Raw genomic sequence first — 18555 nt, 5'->3', positions numbered from 1 at the left:
GGAATGCGCATCAGCTGTTTAACGTCTTTAACATGTTGAAATCTTACCATTTTTGAACCACAGAATGGTGTGGATTAAATTTGCTCTCTTCGAAGAGTTTGTCTGTTTGCCTAATTCAAATTTTCTTAGTGCTCTACTGGTTTTGTCGTCTTTTCAAATGTTAACAGCGTTAAATCTTTAACTTGGTTAAATATTCTAGACCTTTTAATTTCAATAATATATTTATTTAAAATCGTACTGGTTTCATATGATGATCATAATGTGTAAAATACATGTTACAATGTGTTCCTTGTCAGATAAAGTTATCATAAATAAATAAGAAAATTGTACGCACTTATCATATGATAATATAAACAGTTCGTACTTTGTTATGTGCATTGTGTTTATTAAATTAAGATTTAGTAAAAAGGGTGAGTTATTTATTTTCAATTTCTAAGTATCAGAGTTTTAGCTGAATATATAAATGCATGATCTTGTTCGTTTTTCAAAGGCATGTGATACATACCATATATTGCAATCACATTCCAGACCATACACAGGTAAATTTTGCTCTAGTGAAAGTCATGTGTGTTAATCACCATGTTCACCTCAAACGAGCTAATACAGAAAACTCGAATGAAGATGTTCATGCGAATTCCACTTGAATTGAGAGTCATATGAATCTTACGTGAATTTTCAAGTCAGGGTCATTTACGTTGAATTTTGTTAAAGTTGACGAATATTTAAATTGTTCAGTTCATTTATAAAGAATTCAAGAATTCAAGAAAATTGGTTGATGATTTTTTAACAGCCGATTGCAATGAGTGTGTAGGTTACGGTAATATCATTGGTTAGCTTGTTAGCTTGCTTGCTAGCAAAACCATGGAGTCATGATTAAATTAGGTATACTACGGTGACCTATAGTTGTTAATGTCTGTGTCATTTTGGTCTTTTGTGGATAGTTGTCTCATTGGCAATCATACCACATCTTCCTTTTTATACACTCCTTTAAGAGTAGACAGATAACCAATCTATCTGTATGTAGGACTATACTACTTCGAAAGCAGGGAAGTATACATTACCTAATAATCACTTCAAGGTTCAGTTAGCAAGCAAGCTAATCAAAGATATTATAGCTTTACCTAAACACTCATTGCAATCGGCTGTAAATCTCTCGAACACTGAAAAATATAAATAAATAGATAGATAAACATAAAATGTATAAAGAATGAAAGCAAATTGAAAGATTGACCATTGGTTGAAAAATGTTTGAATTGTAGTACATGTAAGGTATATTTTACAACCTCTCTACCAATCAATATAGATTGCTTTAATTTCAGATCCAACAATATACTTGAGTGCCAAAATCTCCTATAATATGCAAAACACGTCTGTTTTATTTAATTATATTTTTTCTGTATTGAACTGCTGCTATCGGAAATAATTTGAAAGCCTCTCTTTTTTTTTTTAACCCAACAACACTTTACATTTATGATGGTTTATGCATTGCGCAAATTTTGAGTTTAGATAATATCAGCTTAAAACATAGATAAAAATAAACAGTGATTCCATTGATTGAGACTTAAATTTTCAAATGTTCAAAAATGTATTAAAGGTCAAATCACACTTATTTCATTATCTTTTGTAGGAATAACTCTTCGGTAAACACATATTGGATAAATCTGTGTCAAAGAAACCGGTATATTGATTTTCAAGTATCAGTGAACTGTAATAGTAGATGCAAAAACATACCTTTTTTTCTCAACTAAACTATTAGTTTTTTCAACTATCTTTGAAAGTTGGATGTAGCATGTGATTTAACGACGTCTTTATATCGATATGCGCATTAACAAGAAACATGATTTTGATATAAGATCTGCTATGTGTCATTGATTTTTCATTTTCATACTGAAAGAAAGCCATTCATTATTGACTTAATACTCTCATAACATTGTGACGGAAAAAAAAAGAAAAAATAAGCAAATTAATGCCTTAGTTATTGAAGAATTTGAACAAAATCAAGCAAACACGCTAGGTAGGTTTTGTAGAGGTAACATTTACGAATTGGTGTATAAGACAAATCGAGTTGCTATTCATTATTGTGCCCAATTAGACTTTTGTGATTATAAGTTTGCAAAAGAAATGTTTTTTAACCATAATTTTTAACATACCACTTAATAAAATTCATTTTGAAATGGAGAATGACGCGCCATTGCTGTTAGCCAATCAATATAACGTATAATAATGAAACATACATCTAATGTTATTATTTCAGAATGAAGGCCACTATCCGACTGACACAGAATGACGAGAATGTAAGTAAATATAGGTAACTATAGATTACCCGACAACAATAAAATTTAAAACAATTGAAACGGGTTTAACAACTATCCATTTACAACCAGACTATCATACACCAACAAACAACAACCCCTGAAACACAGACACTAAACGACAGACAGTCACACGCAGAACATGTTGGGACAAAACATTTCTGCCGGCGTCCAACTCTCTTTATATCAGGACAGCTGTAAAACAGCCAAAAACAAAAACAAATTACAAAACTCAGTTGAAGAAAGCTTGCTTCCTATGCATTTGTAGATTGTTGAAAGGTGTGTGATGACCTATAGTTGTTTACTTCTACGTCATTTTGGTCTCTGGTTGAGAGATGCTGCATCAGCAATAATACCACATCTTTTTATACTGAACAATCCGAATTGTGCAAAGCACATAAATTGAAAACAACAATTCAAAAGAACCGATCCGAAAGCCCTTGTAGTCATTCGCCTGCCGAAAATCAATACTGTGACTTCATCAATTTTCGTGGATTGAGGAAAACTTGCATTTTCGTGGATATTTAATTTCGTGGTTTTGGCAAAGTTTTCATTCTAGCCTTTGGAAAGTATGTAATTCGTTAAACATTTAAATTCGTGGTTCCCCATTACCCACGAATTCCACGAAAATTGGTATCCAACGAATATTTATGAATCCACGATAATAACAATTTTTACTATATTTTCCTGCGTACACTGTTGAATGTATGCGTAAGTCATGAAAGTATTTTTGTAAGGGAGTACAACGACAAATACCTTACCTGAATATAATGGAATATGGATCAACGGTAAATATCTACCGTTTGATGTCTATTTTCGCAAAACATAATGAATAAGTTGCAGTTTGTATTTATTGAAGTATATATATATATATCTTTTGCAGAACTGAGATCCCTAAAGGAATTGTTTCAGTAAGTATTCTTCACAACACGACTCTGATGGTCAACGCAAAGATCATCAAGTCGTCAAACATAGATTTCGGTAGCCATGAATATAAGTAAATTCTTTATAAATGTTCCGGACCATATGAGGATTTGGACCATACGCGTATGGTCATGACCATATGAGTATATACTCGTTTGGTTATAAACGGGCCGGACCATATGTGTATTTGGACCATATAGGTATATTTTTCAATAATATGCATGAGAAAACTTTATAAAATAACAATGATTTCTACATGCAATTGTATTATTTACAATTCAAACAACATTAAATATTGATGTCAAAGTTAGTTTTCATCGCTAAATGTATTCTTGCATGGATGCGTAGGGTGACATTTACGTCCACACGGTACCATAGCTTTTTTTTGGGTCCTGGGTCATTCCGATGTGTCTACGTTGAAAAAGCTCTAGATCTCCAATATCGTAACATGACTGAAGTACATCATATCACCAGACAACTTTAAAAAATAAACCAGTGTCCTTGCCGGTGACGTCATTAATTTTTTTTAAAACAAAACACGTATAAGTGTAAAAAATTATGAATATTGCACTGCTAATGCTAATTATATTAAGTTACAAAAGTAAGAAATTTATTAGACTCTTTCTCCTGTTGACTTTTACGTCAGGTTATAGTAAAACAGTTGACTTCTTGTGTAACAGTTCATTAAGATATTTTTGGAAGTTATCTTCCCAGGTCGACATTTTGCCATTCACTCGTAATAACATATCGGTAATGAAAAATAAATGTGTTTACTATAGTTTTGACTAGTGATGAAATTTACTGTGTGAAACTGCTTATTTTATTTTATTTTGTTAATCTTGTTATTACTAATTTTTAATGAAAAAAATTACCTTTGGTAGTGTCTTTTTAATGACGTGACAACTAGAAGGGTTATATGGTGTCTTCCTCCTATTCCCACTTTTTAAAAATACTATTCCTTCTATTCCCACTTGCAAATAACAATAGATGTTTTTATAGCAATCAAGGTTAATTAGAATTTCACCTAAGATTTACCTGTATTTGTTTTCAAAGTATAACATATTTGGTATAATACCTTGTTTATTTGTAATATGTTTCTTTTTCACCAAAGAAATACTTGAAAATAAAGAAAAATTATGATAAATAAATTGGAGTTAGATTTATTTTTAGAAATAAATTTTTAAATTGTACTTAAAAATATAGGAAAATTATCATAAATAGATAAGAGTTAGATAAATTTGTAACCTTAAATAATTGTCTGCTGTACTTATAAATTAGATATAAATGATATTATAACCAAGTATAATTTAAGATGTAGAATAAAAGGATACTCTTAAAATATAGTTACTTGGACCAATAATCAAAGATATAAAATAATAGGTGAAAACTATTAACTTTACTTCAAAGCATCAGCAATCAGATTTGATTAACTTTAATTGACTGAGATATCCAAGCAAAAAAAAATCAGAATCATTTTTGCAAGCTAAGAACTTAACTGACAAATACTTACTCAGATGCCAACCCCAAGCTCTGTGAGCTCCAAGCTAACAAATTGATATAAATTGTGGTCCTTGCCCAGTCAAGTCATTATTCAGTGACAATGGCTAATGCACGACTACAAGAAAAGTTTGTTACAAACAGACTCGGGAACCAAAACCTTGTACACAGTGGGTTTAAGTTCCAGGCAAAGAACAAAAGGGGCATACAAACTTACTGGAAGTGTTTAACTGCAAACTGTCCTGCCACCATCAATACTTTGAACAACATACCAACCAAAGTCTCAGCAAACCACTTATACCCTTTGCCGAGGATGAAGATGTGTGGTTTAATGCCCTAACAGACATAGACCAGATCGATACCAACACTAACTACACAGCCTTTACAGACTATGTAACAACATACTGGGTTGAACAGAATAGTCATCTTTGGAACCACTACCTAACACAAGGGCCAAGGACAACAAAGCATCTAGAGGGATGGCACAGCAAACTGAAGAAACATGTCACCCATGCACATCCAAACATCTTCGAACTGATTAAACTACTGAAACATGAGGAAGCATTCAACGCCATGACTATGATCCAGTATGCAGCCGGTGGGAAGAGAGCAGCCCCAAGAAGAAGTATGTAGAAATCAACATCAGATTAGACGAACTTAAGCTTACACACCGCAACCAAGAAGTAACTACAATAGAGTTTGGTGATGCAGCCTCCCATCTTCTTCACGTAGAATAGATGATAAACTTTAATAGACTTATATACAATGATTGTTGCTACAATGTGTGATTTGATTTAGTGCTGTTGTATAATTTGTTATATTAATATGCTTGCTTGAATCCAAAGTTGAATTTGTGTTATAAAAGTAATAAAATAATTATACTTATGTTTGTTTTAATTTTTTTTTTTGTTTAAAAAAACCCACAGAATTCATACAGGTACAAAAATGACTTATTACCTGTTCTAATAAAAAAAACACTGGGCCAATTAACAGTTGATTAAAAAATGTTATTACAGTATAATCCGTTGCACAAGTTTTCCTCCTATTCCCACATGAAATTTTAAAGTTTCTTACCAGATTTATAAAAAGTAGGAATAGAGGGAATGAACCGGTTATATAAAGAGGTAAGCATAAATGTACCTCTTAATTACCCAGACCATACGCGTACGGTCCGACCATACGCGTATGGTCGGACCATATGAGTATATACCCATATGGTCATGACCATACGCGTATGGACCAAATACTCATATGGTCCGGAACATAAACAATTCGAGTATTTTTCTACTCGTGAATGCTTAACTCTGAACAATGAACTTAGTCCAAAATCAAATAAATCATTTATGGTTTGATTTAAGTTTTGGCTAAAAATTATAATGTTACAGCCGTTCTTATAATGAACAGGTACGATTGATGACAAAGTTGGTAATTGATAATATCAAAACAACAATATCAAACAAAGTATTAGCTTAGTTTACCTGAGTGTCAAAACTAAGGCAAAGTTAAGAAATCAGACAACAAATACGGTTAAGGAGACTCGAAGGTTTAAAAATTTGAGCAAAATTTTAGATATATTTTTTTCATTACAAATTTAACTTATTACACTAATAGTTGTTACTTAATGATATGGTACAAAAATCAACCAATAAAATCGATTCGTTTTGGCCCCAGATGACTTTTCAAATGTTTATATCGTTGAAAAAACTCCAAATTATCTCCCTTTGGTGAAAAAAAAAAGTTTTTATGCCCCACCTACGATAGTAGAGGGGCATTATGTTTTCTGGTCTGTGCGTCCGTTTGTCCGTCCGTCTGTCCGTTCGTTCGTCCGTCTGTTCGTTCGTCCGTCTGTCCCGCTTCAGATTAAAGTTTTTGGTCAAGGTAGTTTTTGATGAAGTTGAAGTCCAATCAACTTAAAACTTAGTACACATGTTCCTTATGATATAATCTTTCTAATTTTAAAGCCAAATTAAGTTTTTGACCCCAATTTCACGGTCCATTGAACATAGAAAATGAAAGTGCATGTTTCAGGTTAAAGTTTTTGGTCAAGGTAGTTTTTGATGAAGTTGAAGTCCAATCAACTTGAAACTTAGTACACATGTTACTTATGATATGATCTTTCTAATTTTAAAGCCAACTAAAAGTTTTGACCCCAATTTCACGGTCCACTGAACATAGAAAATGAAAGTGCATGTTTCAGGTTAAAGTTTTTGGTCAAGGTAGTTTTTGATGAAGTTGAAGTTCAATCAACTTGAAACTTAGTACACATGTTACTTATGATATGATCTTTCTAATTTTAAAGCCAACTTAAAGTTTTGACCCCAATTTCACGGTCCACTGAACATAGAAAATGAAAGTGCATGTTTCAGGTTAAAGTTTTTGGTCAAGGTAGTTTTTGATGAAGTTGAAGTCCAATCAACTTGAAACTTAGTACACATGTTCCCTATGATATTATCTTTCTAATTTTAATGCCTAATTATATTTTTTATCCAATTTCGTTGTCCATTGAACATGGAAAATGATAGTGCGAGTGGGGCATCCGTGTACTTTGGACACATTCTTGTTTTGCATTAAAATTAAAATATCTTTTTAAATAAACAGTTGAAAAATTTAAGCCATTCCTGTAATCTAGTTCTTTTTATCACGATTTTACCTCTATATCTCCTATTTAAAGTTCAACAGAAAAAAGTACTTTAACAAAAAAAAAAATGCTTTCTTGAAGGCAGATTTTGAGCTTAAATAAACGGCTAATCAATTTTTTTTATTTAATATTTTTATAAAGTATATGATAAAGGTTTTTTTATAGAAAAAAATAGCGAAATCCATTAAAAAAATATGGATTTATACCAACGATACTTTTAAATTCATGTTCAATCTTTCAGTCAATGAAAAGACGTATCTACCGACTCAGATGTGCATTCATTACTGTTCAAACAAGTGGCGATAACTAAGAGCTGTTTAGCCTTCTTTCAAACTTTTCAGTGGTTGGTTTTTACTTGTAAAAACATGTTTGTTGTCGACTGATGGATTTGATTGTACTTTGATATCTTTCGCCTTTCATTTGATGCTATAATGGTACAGAATTCAAAATGGTACAAATTCTATATACATTTGATACCAATACATAATACCAATACATTAATCCAAATACCTCTCACAGACTCTCCAATAAAGTCTCACACGACGTTAAACTATTTTTACAAGTCCTGTCTGTATTTGGCCTGCTGCAAAACAAAATGATTTTTTTCTTTTCAACATACATGTACCTTTTTTTTCAAGAGTCAGCCAAAATTCGCACCTTTTAAATCGATCTACTTTGCAATACTTATCTATTGAATGGATTTTTTTTCATCTGCATATTCATGAAATATTTGCTACCGTCTTTGTTCAGCAAACAACTATCAATCAATATTTTCATTTATATGCCCTATTCAAATTTCGACATATTTATCATATAATAGTGACATCACAAGTGTAAAAGTGTCCATAATATGTATTATCGTAGTATAATATGATAATATTTCTTAAAAGAATAAACATTATATTTTGAAAGACGTTAACATCTTGACTATCGTTGCCCTATGTGGTGAACCGAAAATGGTTTACAAATGTTAATTAATAGTTACAAATGTTATCATTCATAACCATGTCATTATTATACTTCTTACAATGTATTAAGATGTATTTTTCGCACCATATTTGGATTACTTACATTAACTCATGTTTGTATTTAGTTTCTTAATGACAACACCAATTTGAGTTCCGGTGTGAAATATCCGTTTCCTGATGGACGAAATATCTATGAAACATATGACGTTTCTTTTGTTTTACGTTTAACTACTGCATCATTATTAATATGCTTAAAGGGGTAGACATGAGGAGACATCTCTCCTAAAAGTATTGAAGCTCATTAATCTAACAGTAATTCAAACAATGATCAGGCATTAATGTTGTTTAAATTTGCAATGAGGATGATGCAGGAGTATTTTTAAGACACTTGGACAATTTTGAAACCACCAAGCATTTAATTAAGGAATAACGTTTTTTCCGCAAGATTTTAAAATCATAAAAAAAAAAGGTTTGAAAATTAACATTCATAAATGAATAAGCCTTAGATGCCTGCTTAATTTCATTTGATGTTATTGGCATTGAACCAGCTGTCGTTAACTACGAGTACTCTTAGAATTGTACTTGATGCCTTTTTGTTGTTTAGATTTAAAGGTATCTGACCACGTCCGCTATATGTTTTTGTTAGATTTATATCTATTTGTATCAATCTGATGAGTTAAACCTTTTACAACTGATTTTATAATTTGTCCTTATGTTATACTGCTACTCCACTGTCTACGGTAAGGGAAAGTGTTGGGCATCCGCTGGCTCGGTACTTATACATCTCGTCAATGTGTTTGTATTGGCTTTCATTTTTTTGTGGTTTGTTTTGTATTTGCGACTTTTTGTATTTCTTTTGTTCTTATAACGTGACTCTGTACTTTAAAAGATCCCGTCAATATGATATTGTTCTATTATATGTCATTATGATATATTTCTATTATGAATTACAATATACGTTGAACCACAAACGTCAAAATCATTCAATTGCGTAGTGGAATTAACTATTTTTGGATACTTATAAATTCTATATATAACTTTTGGACTAGTTTAAATCTCGGTCTATTTCTTAAATTTATTCTTACGTACTTTAGATTTGTTAACCCTGTATGCTAACATTCCCATGAACATTTTAAAATTGTTTGTACGCACATTGAACGACAAATTTATGTGACGTATAAAATTTTCTGACGTCAGACACTCAAATCAATAAATGTGTTCGTAGATAGTAGATGTTTTTGTGTTCTGTTAAATTGTTCCTTTTAAAATTGTTAAACGATGATGACTGATGTACCCATATTTTGACTATTTTATTTATTGTGTCTGTTTATTTAACACATCAATGTAAAAATATCGGAAATTGATGAGACTGTAATTAAAGTGAGAGGGTTAGCGCTATAGAACCAGGTTTAATCCACCATTTTCTACATTTGAAAATGCCTGTACCAAGTCAGGAATATGACAGTTCTTGTCCATTCGTTTTTGATGCGTTTTGATTTTGCCATGTGATTATGGACTTTCCCAATTGATCTTCCTCTAAGTTCAGTATTTTTGTGATTTTACTTTTTACATATTCAATCTCGCTACATTGTGTATGTTGCTGTCCATAGTCAGGAGCTTGTAATTCAATGGTTGTCGTTTCTTGTTGTGCAACTTTGTTTTTCATTCGTTAGTTTGAACATAACCGTTAGTCTGTTCTTTTTAATTTGTTTCATGTGTTCCCAAGGGGAATGTTTAAATGATATCGAGGGATCACGTTGCCATATATCACTATTTATCTGTCATTATTTTGAACATTAATCAGGCCGTTAGTTTTATCGTTTCAATTGTTTAACATTTATCATTTCGGTACCCTTTATAGCTAACTATGCAGTACGGGTTTTCCTCATTATGAAGGCCGTACAGTGACCTGTAGTTGTTAATTTCTGTGTCATTTGGTCTATTGCTTAGAGTTGTCTCATTGACAGTCATACGACATCTTTTTTTTTAATATGATATGGATTTGAAAACAAAATCCTATGTACTGATGAGTTTTCGGAATAACGCTTGACATCATTTAGATAACATCTTGACAGTTTTGTGAAAAATCAAGAATGAGGTTAAGATTTTTAAGTAATGAGCCATTTGTTGATAGATTATACTTTATTGTGTGTCTTAAGCTTTGAATTGGCAATTATATTCTAGAAAATATCACCTGAACATCCATCCTGGTACACTCTAATGCTAACACTTAAGGTATATTTGCGCAAAGATTGGACTAAGGTGACAAATTGTTAAAACATTCAATTGAGCGTCTGCTCATATAAAGACAGGGACATTTTAAAGTGTTGGAGAGGGAAACATACAATTCAATTCGACCTTTGGGTAATCGTTTCATACTGAATATTACTGTATTTCCGTATATTCTTGTCTATAGTTAGTGTTTGGACCACACAATTTTTAAAAGAGACTATGAAAGGTGTTCTTATGTCCAAATTGATGGTAAATTTCAAACGGTTAAATCAAAGAAAGGTATGTTATTTTCCAGGTTTATAAGCAATAATTGTTTCAGCATTTGTTTTGCAGGATTAAACTTGATTTTCAATTTTGTGTAAACTGGTCTTATTCAATAGTTATAAACCATTTATCAACATTCAGGATACACATATTACCTTGACATTACAAACTTCAAAATATTTTTTGCATACACATTTAACAGTCAATATTCCTAATGAGAAAATGTGGAAAAACACACACTCACATATGCCAATTACTGTTTTCAACCATTTTAAGGGTACACGCGAATTGGTCATATTCAATATTCAATATACCATATACACATAAAATACAACGGTTAATTTCAACACGAATTTAGCAGATGCATTGACCCCTACCCTTTTGATAGTGTTAATATATATAAAAAAAAAATAACAGAACCATTTTAGGGTTACCGAGGTCAACCCCTTGAAATGTCTGCAGTACCATCTATGCAGAAAATGTTACAGTTCTAGTTGTTCATAAATTTTTATTCGTTTAAAATTAATGGAATGGGAAATATGTCAGAGAGACAAACACTTAATCTAGAGTCAGAAAACAGCCTAATACCACCAATTGGTCTACAACACAGCGATAAACTCGCATCAAAAATATTTTTAAAGACCATCTGTAGAAAGAGAATTCAACACTTTAGAAAGAACATCTTGATGATCCAGCTACAGTTGAGATCACTTCTAACCTCTCATCAAATATGTCAGAATTTGTCAGGAGATCTTTTCGAGGACAGTATGTAGTATTGTTATCCTGACACCTCTTAGACAGTTCGAGCTAGAACAGTTCTAACCTAGAACTGATTTAGACAGTTCTACATAGAACTAATCCTGGCAGTTCTACCCTAGAATAGTTTTAGACAGTTCTATCTTTGGTCAGTTCTACGATTAGAACAGTTTTGCGGCTAGAACAGTTCTACGATTAATCACTTCTATCCATAGAACAGATTTAAGAACTTTTTGACTTAGAAATGAATATAAGTCAAAAGAATATAATATCTGTAAAACATATTCTCATCACACCACTGTTTTAACTGCAGTGACGTTATTCAGAATTGTTCTGCAATCCTGACAAGTTTGGTCAGTTCTACGGCTAGAACAGTTTTAGACTAGAACTAGTTATAAGACTAGAACTGATTTGGACAATTTCTACCTAGAAGTTAGAAGTGATTTCTACTGTATCTATCTTTCTGTACACTGAGTCTTGTGTAAATTGGTTTAGAGTATAAAGACGGTAGATTTTCTTCGTTTTCTTAGATGTTAAAACCAAATTGAAAGGAGGACAGATTTTTGATTTTGTAAAATGTCATCCTCTGTAAATGTAGTTTGAACGTCTTGCTTATTGCATAATTGGACGAATATTTTACATGTTTTACTACTCATACTTTTTAATAAAATATTTTGTTAAAGTTTATACTAAGTTTGTTGTAAGTACTCGGTGTTGTATACATAATTTTCTTTTATTATAGAACTATTTAATTTTATTTGTTACAATATAAGATTGTTCAATGATTTATGTCATTGGATGTTTGTCAGGCGTCATTTATGCTGTTGGTAAAGTCGGCCTGTAATATCGATTTCCATAACTCAGATAAAAAAGCTGCATTAGAACATACCTAACACGGATATAACACTACATAAATTAGACGCCAATTGCGCACTCTTCTAAAATGTTATCAATTTTATATACAAAGAGATCGATTGTCCATTACTTTATTGCGAAAATAAGTGAAAGCATATAATATATCTACCAAGTATAATTAATATTACTATTTTCATTTTATTTATAGGAACTTGCCAAAATATTTGAAAGCAATATATCAACCCATACTCAACGTAAGTATAACTTATATAGTTTTCAAAACCACATCAGTGTCTTCATTTGTTCTTTAAGTCATTCAAGCTATAGTTTTATACGTAAAATTCTTCTAAGGTTTCGATTTGCGACTAATAAAATCACACTTTTTATATTTAAACACCGGTATGTGTTTTAAGATGTGCAATTTGCGTAATTGTTATTTAACTTTATAAGGTGATTTTGTTTATATATCAAACATAATATCAGCGTGTATGTTCATTTCATTCGGTAGCAGATGTGCATAAACGTTGTAAATGCACTGTCTTTTATTTACAACATTTGCAAGATTTTGTCCTCGACATATCTAGGAACGCTTGCAAATTTTATCGACACTTTGTAAGTTTTCCTATGTGCAGACAATGTGGCTCTTTAAGACATACTTCTATACTACATGTAACCATTGTGAATAAAATGTAATTGTTAATTACCGTCATATAATGTATTGTCAATTTAAACGTGAGAACGTGTTCTAACGGCCAAAGTTAATGTAAGTATAGATTTCGATGCTAAATTGGTCAATTTATTTTAAAGACTATGTAAACCGTCAAAGACCAATTAAGTATACAAGGAATAACCGTTTTTTTTTTATTGATTTATAAGTCATCATATGTATTTCTATTTGTATCCATCTGATGAGTTAAGCCTTTTTCAACTGTTTCAATAGTTCGTTCTTATGTTGTACTGTCACACCAATTGTTTGAAGTAGCAATTAAGCTTAAAACAAATCCAGAGAGTGTTAAGAATTCGGAATGTGTAGAGACAAAATTGGAAAATTATAAGACTATTAAGCACATATTAATGAGTTTTCGCCAGTAACATGATGAGTAAAAATAAAATCATAGTACGTCACCAAATTGTAGTAGGTCACATCAGAAAACACACATTATGTGAAATGTTTTCTACAGTACTGGACATGATCACATTTAAAACTCATATTAACTTGAAAAAATGATAAATTCTGCACAATTTTTTGAAAAGTTCAAATTTAATATAGACTAATAGGGAAACATCAATGGTGGTATTTCACCTAATATCGGAAGCTGCACATTCACATTTGACCTTGTATGTACTCTTATTTGTTTAAATGTACTGTGATTTAAGTGAAATATTAAAAAAATGAAATATTTTGAATGAACTGAGTCTCAAAAACACATTTTATGAGAACATTGCCTTGATATATGCTGTACCATGAATATTGTACAGACAGAACAAACAACACACAGTCTTTTGGGGAGCTTTTTCTGACTTTTTCTCCTTATATCATTTATTTTACTTTAATAAAAAACCTTTTCCTAAGTAATGATTTAATAAATATACAGTTATAAGTCAGTGATTTTTTTTAAAGCATATACAACTAACTTTTCGCTAAGAGGAAAGCTTTTTATGTCCCTCTCTGAAACGCAGCTTAAATTTATGTTTTACATATAGACTTTTATAGCTGATTATGCAATATGGGCTTTGCTCATTGTTGAAGACCGTATGGTGACCTATAGTTGTTAATTTCTGTGTCATTTTGGTTCCTTGTAAAGAGTTGTCTCATTGGCAATCATACCTCATCTTCTTTTTTTTATATTATATTAATCTCCACGGGGGCTGCCAACATAATATATATTGATGGTTCATTTAGCTTGAATACTTCAATTTCTCCTTTTTGTATCACATGTCTGAGTTAACACTACCCAAGACTTTTTATTTATTGGCCTACAAAGTTGACATTTTAATGGTTAACTTTGTATTTTTGGGTGTTATCATATACTTACTTATGATATGCACAGGTCTGCATACGCAATAGAGATAATAGATGAGTACTGCGGCTTTTCTTTTATTGATATTGTTTACCCATTAAAGGTTAACACATCCCAATTCCAAAGTTTAATGAAGTCTGTTTAACAATAATTTATGTTTTGTCGAAAAATAAAGGATTTGACTTGTACAATCAATAACCCAAATGAGTTAATAATTGATAGAAACAATGGTATGTCCAAGTGATTTAATGACCCAATCGTCTAATGAAGACACCAGTGCTGATGTCAACGTATACAATAAAAATGATTCTGGCGTGAATCACCACACCACTGATCAAGGTATGTTATCAGTTAAATTCACTTTATACAACTCCATTCATTTCAACCAACTAAATGTCATTAAAATGAACAAAAGATATATAATACTTCTAACAGTAGCATCTATTTTTATGTAAGTAGTGATCGCATAAATTAAACAAAATGTTATTTTCATCTTTAGCACTGGTTTCAAATCGCCGCTTGGGGACTCTAAGTGCTTATGGTGTAAATTCCGTTTAAATCAAATGCAAAACTTGAGTTGGTCTCTAATTAACACTTAAGAAGATATGTATTGCAAGTAGGACAGTGTCCTAAAGACACGTATTTTTGTTTCTTATCATATTTAGAAAAAAATTCATGTATAAGCCTAAATATATGTTATATCTGTTTTCGATCCAAACGACCGTATATTTGTATTGATATCTTAATTGTTTTTAAAATGGATGTTTTAAAGACTTATTTTTAATCACAGCTATAAACAAAATATAATTCACAATGGTTAACTATGTAATTCTTGGTGTTATCACACACTTACAGATGAAGTGTTAAAAGTAAAATCACCAAAATACTGAACGCCATGAAAAATTCAAATAGGAAAGTCCCTAATCAAAAGGCAAAATCAAAGGATAAAACACATCAAACGAATGAACAACAACTGTCATATTCCTGTCGTGGTAATTGTTTGTATATGATATAGAGATTATGTAATTATGGATGAGAGATGCAGTTTTCTTGTATCGATGTTGTAAACCTTTATAAGGTTTGTCAATACCAATTTCAAAGTTTTATGAAGTCTTTTTAATAACAGTTAATGTTTTATCCAAAAATATTAATTAGGACTTGACTTGTACAATCAATAACCCAAATGAGTTAATAATTGATAGAAACAATGGTATGTCCAAGTGATTTAATGACCCAATCATCTAATGAAGACACCAGTGCTGATGTCAACGTATACAATAAAAATGATTCTGATGTGAATCACCACACCACTGATCAAGGTATGTTATCAGTTAAATTCACTTTATACATCTCTATTCATTTCAACCAACTGATTGTCATTAATATGAACAAAAGATGTATAATACTTCTAACAGTAGTATCTATTTTTTATGTAATTTTTGCCATCAAAAATTTAAAAAGTGATCACATATAGTAACCAAAATGTTATTTTCATTATTTAGCACTGTTTCCATACCCAACGATATCAGTCCTATTCAGGACCGATAACTCTGTCGATAAATATTGTCGTGTATACAATGTTGTTGAAATCAGAGCAATTGTATACTAGTATATGTCTATGTTGAAATGTATACAATAACATTTTTATTTACACAAGTTTAACTTTATATCAATTTATTGAATGCCTGGATTTTCCTTAAAATATTAGACTGATAAAAAAAATTAATAAAATTGTTTAATTTTCTACGAAATAAAACAAATCCATATAAATTAGAATTTGAATCAAAATATTTCTTTAAAATATATAATTATAGAAACATAAATATTAATTTGATTATTTTTTAAAGCAAAAATAATTTTTTTAAAGAAATTGTTTTATATTGTTCATATTTTCTTAAAGTTTATTATGATACATTTTTCTTCTGATTTGACACGGGGAAGAGAAGATATATTTGTATGAAAACTTTTGAATATCACAAAATTCAAACTCTGGTAATACATGCATGTATACACAGGATGTTTAATGTCACCTGGTTGCTTTTGGTTTGCACGTCTACCTGACAATATATTGTTATGTAACATTACAACCCAAGTCAGAGTTCACCTATTCGTCAAGTGATGGGATTTTGAAGGTATAGAATATTTATCTATTATAATTGTTTGGATTTTTTATCTGTCTTGGTTCTAAAAGGAAAGTATAAATATATTTCTAAGAAAGGATAAATTATGCAGAAAACAGGAATAACGCCTTTTCAAAAAGCAGAGAAAATTTTATTGTTTACTATTTTTCTGGTAACAGTATATATCTTGGATATCGGCGGTCAAAATAAAATGTTCCCGTGTCACTCTTAAAATAATATTTTTTTATCAAGAAATTTTGAAATCAATCATATCGAAATATCACCAAAGAAAATATCAGAAACATTAGAGATTCTACATTAAAAATTTAATTTAATCTAGGAAGGTCGTACTATACAAATCCTTGATTTGATGCAACATTTCCATATACATCATTCGCCATTTTGAAAAATCTCGAAATATTCACTTTTTTAAATCAATTTTTGACCGAAATTGCCCAGAAATTAAACTGTTTCAAATAGTTTTTTTTATATATGTTTGAATATACTTAATCGATTTGCAAAGTTTTATTTTTATTAACGGAATTTCTTTATTTGTTGTACAAGTAGACATTGGTATCGGTAATTTAGCATTGAGTCAACGGAGAAATGACGAGAAAAAGCAATGTTTTTACGATTCTCATTTGACAGATTTTAATCAAAAATTAAACTGTTAGGACCAACAATGTTTGATAGAAATATGTTTGAATATCAAGGATTGATTTGCAAAAGTTAGAAAACGGGTCAGGTTAATGAGAAAATTAAACTTTATTGAAGCACCTATGCATTTTATATGGGGCAATATAATACAAAATGGCGGTTAGTATACGTTACAAAAGTCACGTGATGTCTGACTTAGTTGGACTCAAGTAATTGTGGTATATATTCCTTCTAAATTGAATTCTTTGAAATTAAATGCAAAACTTAGAGTTGGTCTCTAATTCACAGATCACTTATGAAGATTTGAAATACAAGTAGGGCAGTGTCATATGGACATGTATTCTTGTTTCTTTTCATATTTAGAAAAAAATCATGTATAAGCCTAAACATATTTGATATCTGTTTTCGATCCAAACGACCGTATATTTGTATTGATATCTTGCTTTTAAAATATATTTGTTTTAGATTTGTATTTGTTCACAGCTATAAACAAAATATAATTCACAATGGTTTATAACTGTGTATTTCTTGGGATTATCATACTTACATACAGTACTACCTGTGACATTATCTTATTCATGGTGGCCCTATATGTCCATCATTATACCCCCTGTCGCTTAATTAATACACAAGGTATTAATCAAAAACTGGTCAAGGATAAAGGGAAATCTTGACTGCGTTGAAGTGTTAAAATTATATAACTTACAGGTCATGTGTCTCAGGTAAAATATACATGTATGTGTTTGTGAAATTTAATTACTGTGATTATGACAAGAAAATTCAAAAATAAAATGAAATAATATAACTAGTTGAATAAATAGCTGATCGTTTTTTTTTTCAATTTGACTCATGACTATTTGTTTTGACATTATACTTTTTTAATCAATTTAAGTTATTTTTAACATGTATTTTATGGTAAGTGAAGAATAAATGAATATCATCTTCTAATATAATGCAAACTTTCCCAATGCCTGCCTTTCTATTGAAAAGTTGTTTCTCAAATTAATTTTCTTAAATCAAAATAATTTATACTTAAATCATAGTAGATAGATTTATCTGCATTCAATACTGTTTTACAAATGTTAAAGATTGTCTTTAGAACTTATTCTAAATAAAATTTAGGCAATTCCTTATTTCTCTATTGAATAAATATATATATTCAAAATGTTCATTAATTTAACAAAATTTGTCATATAAACATATGGTATTTAGTTTGTGACAAAAAAAAACCAATTATAATGCAAAGAATTAATAATTCTATAAGAAATTAAAACACATGGATTTTTTTTAGGTTTGGACCCTCAGTTTTAA

At 30.5% G+C, this 18555-nt stretch overlaps 1 protein-coding gene across 1 annotated transcript; it reads left to right on the top strand.

The window, feature by feature from the left end:
• The first annotated feature begins 321 nt into the window (after positions 1-321).
• On the top strand, positions 322-18555 carry LOC143078615 (uncharacterized). Its single transcript, XM_076253469.1, has 7 exons — positions 322-410; positions 2255-2294; positions 3196-3223; positions 12655-12700; positions 14690-14806; positions 15670-15786; positions 18536-18555. Exons 2-7 carry the CDS (start codon positions 2284-2286, stop codon positions 18553-18555), a joined length of 339 nt encoding a protein of 112 aa, XP_076109584.1. The 5' UTR covers positions 322-410; positions 2255-2283.

This window comes from Mytilus galloprovincialis, chromosome 6 (assembly GCF_965363235.1).
Source record: "Mytilus galloprovincialis chromosome 6, xbMytGall1.hap1.1, whole genome shotgun sequence".
In the NCBI taxonomy this organism is placed as follows: Eukaryota; Metazoa; Mollusca; class Bivalvia; order Mytilida; family Mytilidae; genus Mytilus; species Mytilus galloprovincialis.
Note: the sequence above shows the minus strand (reverse complement) of the source record. Positions and strands in the feature narration are given on the sequence as shown.

What these genes read in the sequence shown, in the direction of transcription:
- LOC143078615 (XM_076253469.1), top strand. An exon ending in TCCCTAAAGGAATTGTTTCA is followed by an intron (nt 3,224 to 12,654) that starts GTAAGTATTCTT and finishes TTTTATTTATAG; the next exon opens with GAACTTGCCAAAATATTTGA. An exon ending in TCACCACACCACTGATCAAG is followed by an intron (nt 15,787 to 18,535) that starts GTATGTTATCAG and finishes GATTTTTTTTAG; the next exon opens with GTTTGGACCCTCAGTTTTAA.